The sequence below is a fragment of the Neopelma chrysocephalum genome, unplaced genomic scaffold, assembly GCF_003984885.1.
Source record: "Neopelma chrysocephalum unplaced genomic scaffold, ASM398488v2 Primary Assembly neopelma1_23, whole genome shotgun sequence".
NCBI classification, from domain to species: domain Eukaryota; kingdom Metazoa; phylum Chordata; class Aves; order Passeriformes; family Pipridae; genus Neopelma; species Neopelma chrysocephalum.
Genome location: NW_020897691.1, coordinates 16,075,670 through 16,089,287, shown reverse-complemented (window position 1 = coordinate 16,089,287; position 13,618 = coordinate 16,075,670). Strand labels below are relative to the sequence as shown.

At 40.4% G+C, this 13,618-nt stretch overlaps 1 protein-coding gene across 1 annotated transcript in view; it reads right to left on the bottom strand.

Annotated features, from left to right (window-relative positions):
• MTHFD1L (methylenetetrahydrofolate dehydrogenase (NADP+ dependent) 1 like) overlaps positions 1 to 13,618 on the bottom strand; it is a 139,345-nt gene that overhangs the window by 118,380 nt on the left and 7,347 nt on the right. Inside the window, exons 5-8 of the mRNA XM_027683494.1 lie at positions 12,937 to 13,061; positions 11,739 to 11,839; positions 10,688 to 10,812; positions 2,866 to 2,977 (exon numbers count right to left, since the gene is read on the bottom strand). Of these exons, the coding sequence (XP_027539295.1) occupies positions 2,866 to 2,977; positions 10,688 to 10,812; positions 11,739 to 11,839; positions 12,937 to 13,061 (463 nt within the window). The remainder of the gene's footprint in view (positions 1 to 2,865; positions 2,978 to 10,687; positions 10,813 to 11,738; positions 11,840 to 12,936; positions 13,062 to 13,618) is intronic.

The window sequence follows — 13,618 nt, the reverse complement described above, 5'->3', positions numbered from 1 at the left end:
CAGACACTCTCAGTCTCATTCTGTGTGTTTCCTAATCCTTTCTCAAACTTTCTTGCCAACAGGCACCTATACATCAGTGACAAAGGCAACCAAGCAGAAGGTAACACTCCTGATATTAAACCCTAATTAAGAAAGCGTTGGAAAAATCCTTCTACTTACATTTACACTTGCTATTAAAAAAAACAAACAACGAAACAACAAAATCTTCTGGAGATGCTCAGCTTTAGATACAGACAGAAGAGCTTTACTGGAACAATCTATCACAGTCATAAGCTGACTGTTGTTGCTTTGAGACCAGGCTGGGAGAGCTGCCAAACATAAATGAAGTAGGAAAAATGGAGTTTAAAACCCCCTTTCAGACAGCTGTGCTTTACAGAGACATTTTGGCTTTTTATGTTATTTGGCTTAATATGACTTTTTTATCAGGGCAGAGCCAGCATGTGTGTAAATACATATCAGAATTAGACAATTTCCTTCAATAAACTACTTCTCCCAGATTGGCTATGCTACACAGTCACCCCACAAATGACTAACCAGGCTTTTACAGGGGTGAAGGCAAAGCTAGAGGTGAAAGTCATGCACACATGGAATTAGCAAGACAATCACAGGATTGCAACAGCTCTCTTAGGATAAATTTTCCAGATGGGAGCTGGAATAGCACTCTGCTTTGGACTATGGTCAGATCAGCTACAGACATTATGATCCCTCCTCTGAATTATACCCTGTTGTGCAGAAGGGTGAGAGCCGCTGTCATGTACTACCTGTCTGCTCATGCAGCTTAGAATAGAGAAGAGGTAGGGAAATGCTTGAATTTCCTACTAACATACTTAAAACCATATAGGCTTCAAGCTTTCAAGTGAACCCAAAGGAACTGGATATCAAATCCCAAATAATTCTGGCATCCTTAAGTTTTGTTCAGAAACTTATTTTCATTTCTATACATTCATATTTAAAGTATATTCTTGCAAGACACTACCAGCACTCACCTGATTCCAAGATCCTTAGTGCAACAGCAGCAGATGTCGCACCGCTAGAAAATTCTGAAATTTTTGAAATGTTGCTAGAACATCTTAAAATTGTGATAATTTAAAAATCTTTGCTTAGATTAAAAAAATACTTGAAAAAGAATTTTGTCACTTTGGAGTGAGCACTTTTAGCTCTACTCTCCTGGCTTACATCATTAGATTTCCCCAGTTCACCTATGCCCTTGCAAATTTTGAGTGCTTTTAAAACATGCAAGTGTGTCAGACTACATATACACTCATTTAAGACAGAAATCCAGCCACCATCTAGCAGGAACAAAAGTTACTTCATGGCCATTAGTGCTTTCAGGCTTCATTTAGCTCCTGTGATCCCACAGATGTTAAGTTGGACATTTCTAAAGCAAGAAAAAATCCAGAACAATTTCCAAGCACCTCTGCCAGATTCCCTGAAAGTGAAGAGTCAGTTATAAGACTCAGTTGTTTCTCCAAGGTCATAACTGCTCCACAATAGGCTTTTCACAAACATCTTGCAATTAAACTAAGTGCATTCTTCCTGTCAGACACCTGTCTTTCAGGTACCTTTCTAGTAAGCTTTGAGACCAGCATTTTTTAAAGCTGCTAAAATGCATTTCTGCTATAATTTTGGAGTTTCTGCAAGGTTCTGACAACATCAAAAGCATAACCATAAAGACAGATAGACATTTGGTAGATAAGTTCTATTTAAATTATCATTATAAAAATCTCATGCTGCCTTTCCAAAAAAAAAAAAAAAGCAGTACTTAACACAGCCCACTGCTACAACTTGAAAAATGCAAAGAAATGTATACGCTTATGCCAAATCTTACATTTCATGCCCAAAAAAATGAATGTTGCTTTGATATGTAATGCAGTTTTTCTAATAGCACTCTTTCAGGGAAGGGAAACACTAATATTATCTAGACTTCTATAGAGCAACTAAGGCATGAAGATATTTAAGTCTCAAGACATAGTATATATTGCAGAAATTTTAGGCCTCTGAAGGCTCAGACTCCCTCTGCAATGGAAGGAGAGAACTGGGTGTCCAAAAGCGGGACTTGCACCAGGCAACACATAGTGCTGGGAGAGTCCAGTCACTAGTGGTGCCTGCTCAGGCTGCAAGGACTGGCTTATCCCCATCCTGCCAGAACAGACCTGCACCTCTGCCCCAAGTCTGACACACAAGAGGTTTCTGCTTAGAAGTATTAAATGAGGAGGGGAGATTCCCTTTCATTTATTTATTTATAGGTACTACTGCTGTAACACCACTCCCTCTCTTCTCTGCCCCTTTATCTTTCTCCTCATTTCCTCCTTCATGTAAGACTGTGTTATACTAGGGAGGAGGGAGGTGAATTCAAACTCTTTTGTAGGAATAATTGCTGCAGGAGACATTCTGCCTCTTCTTACCTATACATGATTTCTTTACTCCCTCCTGCACCATTCTCTGCAGACAGCTTCACAGCACTTTAGAGCTGGTATTTTTCCCCTTCTTCTCTTTTTTACATGTTCCAGGGGAAACCACAGAAGTCACAGGATAACACACTGTACAGAACAGCACTAAGTAATAGTTCATCTTATGACCCAAAAGTCTTCTCTCTGAAGTCTTTGAATCCATAGGATCATCACTTATTTAACAATCCTGGTATGAAGAATCTGTTCCAACCTTTCTTACCCCACCTGACATGTTTTTCCTATTTATAAATCAGAGAAACATGTATACATCCCCTGTAGACAAACACACACCTTTCAAGGCCCCCTCCCAAAGATGCAGCTTTTAGCCACATTGCATTATCACCAAGATGCCACACACATCTCAAGGACTCGCTGCATATCACCTGTAGGAACTGCTATCTTTAACACCTCTTACCTGACAGCATGTCATGAGAACAACTGATAATGGTGGTTCCAGGCTTTACCCCGCTCACAGGAACATCATCGGGTTTCATACTGCCAAATACCACCACATCCGCATGACGAAGCTAGGGACACCCCAAAACACCCCCCAGAGACAAAACAAGCATTTAATGTTTGAAATACATACTTTAATATGCATCTTAAAGATATTCAGACATATACAGCAATAGCCTTTTGAGCAAAGCATTTACAGACAACAAGAACATAAAAAAAGAAAAGATGCAAAATGATGGCTTGATTCTTGCCCTCCATGAAATTTAAGAACAATAGCATTTAAAATGAAGTTAAACGAAGGTAAACAAACTGTGAGATCAGGCTAGTGAGGTCAGAGTCAGCATCAATAATACTTATAAGGGGATTACATCCTTCCAAATAAAAAGTTCTATCATTGTCCTAAAGTCCAAGGTAACTTGGAGCAACTTAAGAAAAAGGAGGGTTGAATGACAGTAAATAGGCAATTATAAAGCGTATAGTCAGATTATCAGACAGTAGAACACCAGGCCAGCTGATGGGAACGCAAGATGACCTGATCTGCAAACGTCAATGTTTTTGAAGAATACCAATTAAAGCATCTTTTTTCCTTCTCAGTTCGCATTTGCTAATCAGTGCCTGTGATTTACTTCAACCTGGCAGATGCTGGAGCAAAATGGTTACGACAAAAATTCTCTTAACCAAAGTTAAAGCCTTTCTTTCCCCACCTCCTCTGAAGCAGGGTCCTGTACCAATTATAAGAATCACCATGAGGTAAGGGACAGCACCAGAGGCAGATGTATAAAGATCCACTAAAAAAGCCACAGCACTGTGCTTGAATATAAAAATTATTTCAGAGATACAGTGATTTTGGTAATATTTTGAACAAATGTAAATTAATTCCAAGTGTAACAAGCTCAGTGAGCCTCACAAATTGATTTCTGACTGACAAGCGTTCCAGCTTCTTTTTTGGCCAAAAGTGCTCTGACGCAACCCTGCCCAACACTCCTGCCAAGAAAGAACAGCTACAAATCCTGTCAGGATAGCAGGTTTTTGGCAAAGCTTAGCATCCAGGAGGGAAGAAGAGCATAACTGCTGCGGAAAAGGCAGAAAACAAAAAAAGCTCCATCTTCCCCTCAGAGGATGCAAGGATGGCCTAACCCTCCTTAGAGATCCACATGTGGAAACAAAGCCAAAAGTGTGGGAGAAGATTTACTGCTTGACAAATGACTAATGCAATGAGCTGATTCAGACTTCAGTCACAAGTTTCACAACACTCCTGTGATTGCCTGCAAACAGTCATTCAGTCTTATCCAAATTGCTCTCAATCCTGAGCGTGGTGAGAATATCAGCTTACATGCCACTCCTAGAAGGCCACATAAGTCATAATGCTTCACCAGGAACAGGTCAAATGACACTGAGAAATCTGCAAGCAAATCTGGATAAAAAGATGCTGTGATGACTTGTGAACCAAGAATACTATGCTGAAGGCACACCTCTGCTCTGCAAAAGGAGGCAACCTCTGCTGCAACAGTCAACATCAACACAGAGAAAAACAGTAATTTTTCCTCAGTTACATGATCACAGCATTTTTTGGGTAAGAAATCACATACTGAAAGTCAGGATGCCTTCCCATGCAAAGCCTCTGGGACAAGGACTAAGAGCTTTGCACACCACTTAGCATTGTGAATTGATGAACCAGTTGAGAGCTGTATGCAACAAGTAATAATTTTGATGAATGTTCAGCCAACATACTTATGACAGAATTGATTCAATGTAACTATAATGCCAGAAAACAAGTGATGGGGCCAAATACTCATCTCTGTGACTACTGACCCTAATGTTGAAAAACGTTCTTAACAGCTGAACACAATTATTTTTCGAGCCAATGTTAAAACTGGTTTGGATAGCTAACATCACACATACCCAAAAATTTACCAGAAAACCAGCTGAACCTTTTATCTCATTGCCCTGCCCCACCTCCTCCATGAAAAAGGTTGTACCATATGGCAGCAAAACAGTTGTCCCGTGGGTTGAAAACACACTGATCTCTCAGAGCCTTCCCCAATGTGATTTCCTTTTCCTTATTTCACAAAGAAAATAATATTTTATGTGCAACTATTGAACAAGTTCCTGCAGAGGCGATAAAAGATATATCACAAACGCTTTAGAGAATTTTTTTTCCCCTGAGAAAAGCATTTTTAAAAAGTATATCCAGAAACTGGGAGAGCAAGTCCACTGAAAGCAAAATAGTTGTTTACAGACTTTTGGGTGTTCTTGGAAGAGCTTTATGTGATCTCCATCAAGGCACTTTGGTTTCACTTGCAAGAAGTTGTGTCCATACCTCCTCTGCTGTTTTTTTTCTCCCTTGCCCTTCTCTTTTGACGCCTGTTTAGTCACTAAAGCAAGAAGCAAGCCTTGAGATGCATGTGCAGAGTTATTTCCAACCAATCCAAGATGTTAGAGATGGAAAAGTCCTATGAAATCATCACATTCAACCTCCCTAGCAAATGCACCACACAGTCCCTGGACAGAGGACACATCTGACAGGAACCAGATGCTACAGGCAGCCATAGCCAGAAGGTCAAGGAGACACCCACGAGGGAGAACACATGGCTGACTGCCCCATGCTCCCTGGACAGCAAGGCTGTGTCCCACCAGGCTGGCTAGAGGAAGGAATGACAAGCATCATGCCAAACCCTCCTTAATGGGCTAGGCAATAGGCTGAAGACAAAGTCATCCAATAGTCCAGTAGTATCTTGCCTTCTCACTGGTAAATATTTTTTTAAGTTGGGAAGAGTTGTGCCAACAAATAATCTGAAACCTTACCTCATAACAAAATATGATTCTCTCCACCAAGATTTAAGTAGAAGCAGATTAAGAAGCCCCACCCATTCACAAGACAGAACACCAAATGTTAAAACAATATAGATTTTCCAGCCAAGTATTTAATGATAATGGCACAAAGTAGCTGTCTATTACAGATAACTGAAACTCCATTTTGCTGTGAAGTCCACATAAAAATTTCATTTTCCCATAGTTTAAAAAAGCCATTTTTAAATACATGATCAAACAAAATAAAAATTAAAATTAATATTTGAAATGTAAAAGCCCTCATTTCCTGGGTGTGAAGCTAGGCCATATAAAATTTAAGAGATGGGATGAGGAATAGGAACCTGATTAAAAGCCTTTTCACAACTCTCTTTAGCAAAAAAATCTTTATTCATATCAGTTTACATATCAGGTTCCACTTCAATCACAGCAACTCTAATTACTTCCTGAAATCTTGAAAATTTTATAAGTCAGTGACTAGTTTCAGGTACTTTTTCCACTAAGGTATGTTCTCCTTACGTGGTTTCTTCCAGCTCTATCTCTACCTCAGGAAGGTCAGGGTTTGCAAATCATTAGCAACCCAGCAGAACAACTATGCATGATCCCTTCCCACCCAGCCAGACTCCTCAGGGATGAACCAGAGCAAGCGGCCAATAGCTCCCTGCTACCATCTTCTTGCCCAGACACTGACCACCCCTTCCCTACCATATCGGCCTGAATGCACTTGCTCTACATAGTGCACGTGAAAATCAAGTCCACATCTCTACTGTGGGCTCAAGCCTACTGCTTTAGCAACTGTTCCTCTAGCTTACAGACAGGGGGATAAATTTCAAAATTACAAGGAAGAGAGGTGATGTGCATAAAATGTTGAAGTAGAAATACTTTATCTACATCATCATCACTAGAAACTCTCATGCAGCTTCCCTCTCGTCTCCTCTTATGGGATCCATATACCTCGTCTCATGTTCTTTCATGCTTACAATATGAAGTGCATTTTTCTGCTTGTACCAAGACTCTTACTCTTATCAAGACAGCAAAAGTGGGATAGTAAATGGCTAAGAGATGTCTAAAAGTTTGAAGCTTAAGCATTGGCTCTAAGGAAAAGCAGACTGTGGCCAAAAGAAGTTCTTTTTCAAGTTGGAAAGGAACTTCCCATTTAGCACTCCAGCTGAACCACTCTTATAGTCCTCAACCAGGCTTTTGCAAACAACTTTTCTATTCCTAATTATACCTAGATAGACCAATTTTCAGTTCTTTTACAATAAAATTGTAGGATAGCAGCTCTCTCAAAACAGGCACGATGTGGTTCACATACGGGCTATGTTAAAGATGACATGCTGAAATAATGACTGACTGAATTTAGATGACTGAAACAAAATTCTGTTTTCTTACAAGTACCAAGTATTACCCATGTTTTGGCAAGGAAATAATCTGTATTTTTCAATATGAATCTACTTGATAACCTCCTTTCAAACTAGAAAGCATAATTCTACCGTGATAAAGGATTAACCACATCTGTTCCCATTCTTCATCTGTAACACTGAATCAACTTTTAGGTAGTCCCATTTTAACATTACAAAGGAGATGTTCCTGAAAGTATGTCACTAGGTCATTCTTCAGGCACAATGCAGTGAATGTGCTTTCAAGAGTTAGCTACACAAAGCTTAACAGAGCAATAACATCTTAACAATTTCCACCGAAATACTTATGTCTATCTCTTACTTCATAATTTTTTTTACACTGAACATATCAATGGTAAAAGAACACCGTTTCCTCATGGCAACTAATGCACAAATGTGCCAGAACCTTCTGCAATGTTTTCTTTCCTTTGTAATTTTATTTGAAAACCCAGGAAGCTCAAGAGCGCTGAAGGACGTGGTTCAGCTGTGCTGTGATGATTATTTTTAAGAAATGAAGTAAAGCAAACCTGAAATGGAACAGAGGGAGATATTAACCTGTTCACCTTAACAAAACGTGAAGTGAAGAGGGAAAAGAACATTGAAAGTGGGTCCACTATTCATTCATCTCAAAGCAAGGAAATGAGAAGTACTGTTATTTATTTCATTCCCTTTTCCTGCCATAGGACAGAAAAGACTTGCCTTAAAGGAGCACACTAAGTCAGATGGTAGACGGCATTATGCTGTTTGCCAGGAGAGCTATCCCTACATTGTTAGACTTTTCCTAAGGTAGACTAAAACATACCTTCTCTTGATCAGTCAAAATATTTTTGCAAAAGTGCATGAGTAACAGAAGTAATAACAAGTCCATAGCAATACAAAACCTTACCCAAAAAACCCAACAAACTTAGTGTTCTGTGACTCATTTAAATTGAAAGAATTTCTAAAGAAAACACTTGTTGTTATGCTGTCCTTTTTTAAAATGAAGAACAAATCAGCAGAACTAGTCTAAGGTAATTTAGTAACCACTTAAGAAATGCATTACATCATTAAGGTCAGGGTTACTGCTTCAGTGCAAACTGGCCTGGCCAATGGATTAATACAAATAATATACATCTACCCTTCAGATAAAATTTTCCTTTCCTATTATACATGGTGAAACAAATGTATACCAGTGAAAAGTTTATACTCTTTGTATGTTCATCTCTCACTTCATAAGTGAAGTTATTATGCTACCACAGGTAATACTTCCAAACAACAGCACACAGACTGCTACTGTAGAGGCATCATATTCAGAGAAAGGAGAAGTTGGTGTATTGTACAGGAAAAACAAAACATGAATTAATTCTTCCAAATCTTGGAAAAGCCTCAACATTGACTAACATATTTTCTTATTTGAAATTCAAATTAAAAAAAAACCTCATGAGAAGAAATCTTGTGAACCTTTTAAACTGTTTTTACTTAACTGGCATTTTAAACAAGCAGAAGAATATAAATTCATATCACCAGCTATAATCATGTTATCTAAAAACATTGTACTTCAAATACAGGTTGCCACGAGACAGCAGTATCTTGTTCAGTAGGAAACCTGTGCTCAGTTTCTGACTCTGCAGCTTCTGGGAATATGAAAGTTTTCCCTGAACACACTAGATTTTATCAAGGAGCTAAAGTTAACCATCGGAGTATATCCAGACAGGTTCAGCAGTGCTCTGGGGATTACTGATGACATGTTGCTCCAGGCTTACAGGCAAGGCAGAGGAAGGTAGGTTTCCCCTGACCTCTGCTGATTAGTCCCACAGGTAAAGCACAAACTCCTTTACTGCCAACAGTTAAAATGAACCTGGGAAGACTGATGTGCAAAGCCTCAAACTTAGGCCTCTCGTTCTGTTTTCCATCAGTGACCTGCTGCAAAAGGTAAGCTATGGGGAATGCCAAAAAGCAAAGCATGATTATGGGAAAGCATGTGGATGGAAGGAAACAGATTTCTCTTCAGCTATAGACAGCACTGCACAAGCAGCTATGGGCTCAATCCAGATTTTTTGCTGTGAACCAGTGGAAACACCTCTGGCCACCCTGTCACCCACACCATCCAGCCCAAAGCAGTCCTCTAACACAACCCCAAGCAACAAGAAATAACTGAAGAATGAGACATGGCAAGGATCAAGTTCACAGCACTCTGTCTCCAACAGAGGCATATGTTTCCTAAGTGCTGTCAGTCACTTAAAGCCCAGAGCTGAGACAAGCCTGACAAAAACATCTGCAGCTGTGAAAACATGAGTTTGCCAGAGAACTTTCTATCACAGCTGCTCAAATTTATTTCCTCCTCCTGTCCTTGCCTCCAAAGCCCGGAGGTGTGACACAATCATTTTGCCTTGGCTGCCACCCTGTGGTACAAGCTGTCAAATACTAAAGCTGTCTTGGGCACCTCACCCCTACAGCCACTGGCAAACCAGGCCCTGGAGTAATGTGCACTCCCACAGCCAATATCTGAACCCTGCTGCACATGCCCCAAGGACAACGCATTTGGGACTAAGGAACAAACAGAGAAGTTTGACAGGAAGTCATACCAACTTCTAAGTTGCAGCTAAAAGCTCTGCAAAAAGCAACCAGGGAGAGCATGTAAACTAAATCCTTTGGGATAAGGCTCCTGAATTTCTTTGAATCCTTTTACAGTTCTCTTTAAAGATAAAGACCGGGATCTTCCTTGTCCCAAAAGATGCAGTATTTGCAAACTTTTAAGACACAAATTCAATGACAGTAATTTCACACAGATGACAATATCACAGGACAAGAAGAAAGAGGGCATTTCTCTTGGAGAAAGTAAAAGGGAGAGCTAACACATTTGTTTTTAAATTCTTTCTCTAACAGCTCCTTGTGTAAAATAATGAAATCACAGCAGCTGCTATTACATGTAATATTCACAGAATCAAAGAATCAATTAGGTTGGAAAACATCTGAGATGACTGAGCCCAAGCTACGACTGAACACCACCATTTCAACTAGACCACGGCACTAAGTACCACATCTAGTCTTTCTTTAAACACCTCCCTGGACAGTCTAATTTCAATGTCTAATCATCCTTTCTGTGAAGAACTTCTTCCTAATGTCCAACCTAAATGTTTCCCAGTGCAGCTTAAGACTGTGTCCTCTTGTCCTCTCACTAGTTGCCTGGGAGAAGAGGATGATTCCCCACCCGGCCACAACCTCCTTTCAGGTAGTTACAGAGACTGTTAAGGTCACCTCTGAGCCCTCTCTTCTCCAGACTAAACACTCCCAGCTACCTCAGCCATTCCTCATAAGACTTGTGCTCCAGATCCTTCACCAGCTTCATTGCCCTTCTCTGAACTCTGGTAGAGGGTAGAGGCCAGTGTTTGCACCATTTCTGAGCAAGCAGGAAGGAGAAAAGATCCTAACCCGCACTGGCTACCAGCAAGACCCAGTGCCACCTGTGACTGCAACAACGAGTCTCCCTTTTGGCAACAGCAGCGAAGGGGAGCAGTGCCAGGGGAGCAGCTGACAGTGATGCCCGGATAGCGGGGATGCAGGATGACCCTGGGCAGACAGAAGAACGCTCACCTCATTCTGCAGCTGTGGGGCTTTCCATGGGCAGCTGATGATCGCTGCTCCCTCCCTCTGCAGCATGCTCTGCAGGGCAGCACCCACTGCCCCACTGACTCCCACCAGCAGCACCGTCTTTCCACCTGCATGACACAAGGCAAGTTGTTCAGCCGCCCTCAACTGCAAAGGCACAAGCACCAGGCTCCACTGGGCACAGAGCTGGAGCAGCTACATGGACCTCTGCTCTGACCAGGCCACTCGCTGCCGAAGCCCTTCAGAAGTGCCAGCAAAGCGGCTCACGACAGGACAGCGCTGTGTGCCTGCACAACCACAGCAGCTGCGTCAGCATAGGCAAGTCTTTCAGAGCCCATGCAGTGACACAAACCACAGGTTTTAAGTTGTTTCCTGGTAACTTCCCAAATTCTAGTAAGCAAATACTGCTCTTCTGGCTCTCTGGTATTTTGCACAAATCCTTTCATTCTCAGTTGTTATTAAGTACATTTGACATAGTATTTACAGTTCTGTTACTGAAATCCTCATTTCAACACTTACGAATTTTTGAGAGAGAGATAATTTCTGAAACAGTGCCTTAAACTAACAGCGTCTTCACACATTGTAAACCTGCTTGTTTAAATCTGCCATTTCAGTGTCAGCATTCACACAACAAAACCCAAACCAAAAGATTTGCTCAGCAGCAATTTACAGGCAGACCTGAGTTTCCCCAACTGTTCACACTAATTAAAACTGTCAAGTGAAATCCCCAAGTAAGGTTTATATTTTTCATTTGGAAGACTCAGTTGTCTTTTGCAGCTTTAGTGAGATTAAATCTGCTAATGGCAGCTAATTCCAACCTAATATCTAAAATCTGTAGGACTGAGACCCATTTCTGCAAATGCTACATTCAGATCTCACTGAGGCTCCTCACTAGCAGGAGACAAATATACATCAGATGGGAATCCAACACAAACTAGAAAACACAAGTCAGATTATATGTGACTCCCGGTCAGGATCAAAACTGAGAAAAATAATTATGCTAAAATTAATTCATGCTTATGATAGAAGTACTCACCTAGATTTTCAAGAAGCTCCATCACAGCACACACTGTAGGAGGAACTAGACAATCATAGACATCACCACGTACTAAGTGTCCTAGGTTTACACTGGATAATCTGCAGTGGAAAAACATGGCAATTTAACAAAAAAGAAGTTTGTGTAACATAAATCCTCAGTAATGTTTGTAACACGGCTAACAGCTAATCCCATGAGCAAACACATCTCATAAAAGCAAATCCTTTGATAGTCATGTACTGCGGCTAATTTGTATCATCCCACATCCCAGTTAGATACTCACTGAGCCTCAAGAGAGGCCAGGAAAGGGATCTCTGAATAAGTAACACGATCCCACGATATACAGGCAGTTCTTTACTTGTCATGATGGGCTACCCATGGCACATTGGGCCAAAACACCTCAGTGGCTGCAGTGAGACCAGACCAGTGCTGCCAAAGTCAAGCCAAGCCAGAGGCAGCACATCCTTCTGGGCTCAGGCTGGCTCAATGGGGGCAACTCGAGTGTTTCCACACTGCACTGCATTCTCTCTCATACACAAGGATGCTCCAAATTTTCCATTTTCTGCATCTCCAGTACTCCAGATAATGGAAAGCTAACTAATTTGCAAGATTTTCAGATCTTTTTCCTGTCATTAAAAAAAAAGTGAAAGGGATAAAAAATCCAGTAATAGTCTGCAGTTGAGAGCAGGAAGGCTGCAAGAGCAGCAAGATGGCAACTCAGACACCTAAATTACACTAGTGGTCTCTTCAGAGAGAGACACTGATTAGAAAGTTGTGTTAATGGATCCAAACTATATAGCCTACTCCCTCACCATGAGAGTGCTGTAAGGAAGTAAAAACCTTCTCTGCAATTTTTCCATCAATCCTTCTTGTGAAAATTCAGCACTTTGTGACTACCATTTTCATTACTGAAGTACTGAAACACCTTAAGTATCATCAGTAAATCAACCCTTCAGTTTTTATTTTTTTGAAAAGACCATGTCCTGAATATACATTATGTAAAGATTAGAAAGATAATGATCAAAATTACTTCAGCAGAAGACTTCTCATTGATTCAGAGGCATCTTTTATCACTGCTCAATAGCACTGCTAGACACATTAACTGAGGAATCCATTAATGATAAGCACAGGGGAAAATTGATTTTACAGAGCCATCAGCCTTGTGTCTGCTAATATTATTTATCTGTGCTTCACTTACCCATCCACATCCTTCTCTGGTTTCACAGCATTTAATACCTTACTGCTATATAAGCTTTCTGGGAGGTCAAGGGCAAGGCCCTGCACGTTAGGATCCTCATTAAGTCTGAAGATTTCACTGACAATCTAGGAAGTTAATAAAAAGCATTAAAAATCAGAACAACAGTTAAAATGAGAATCTAGTTAGAAGGGGATAAAACCTGTATTTTTTTAAAAATTACTTCACAGCCACCTTTGCTTCCCTTGCATATTACTGCAACTTCTAAATGAAAAAGGCAAAAACCTGCTTTCCTTGGTTTATATTTCCATGGTTTACCAAATTACCTGACTCTATTCTAAACATCTTGCAGAATAAACACAAATTATCTGACATTATGCTGCCAAAAGCATTTGCTCTTTCACCATTCCAAATCTCAGCAAAAACTGATCACTGTAACGGCTTCAGCAGATGTTTTAGAAACAAGAGACCTTTGTTAAAATGTAGTTCAAAATTGGACGAGATCATGTCCCAACACAGAACATGGACAAAAAGTTGTAACACTAGAAAAAACAATTCTACAAGAGAAAATTAATTTTATTAAACCAGCATATATCATTACCAATTTTCCTTCTCAAAACACTGTTATCCTAAGAGCTGACAATTGTCTGGTGAAGTATTGTTATGTTGAAAAGGTACTGCACAG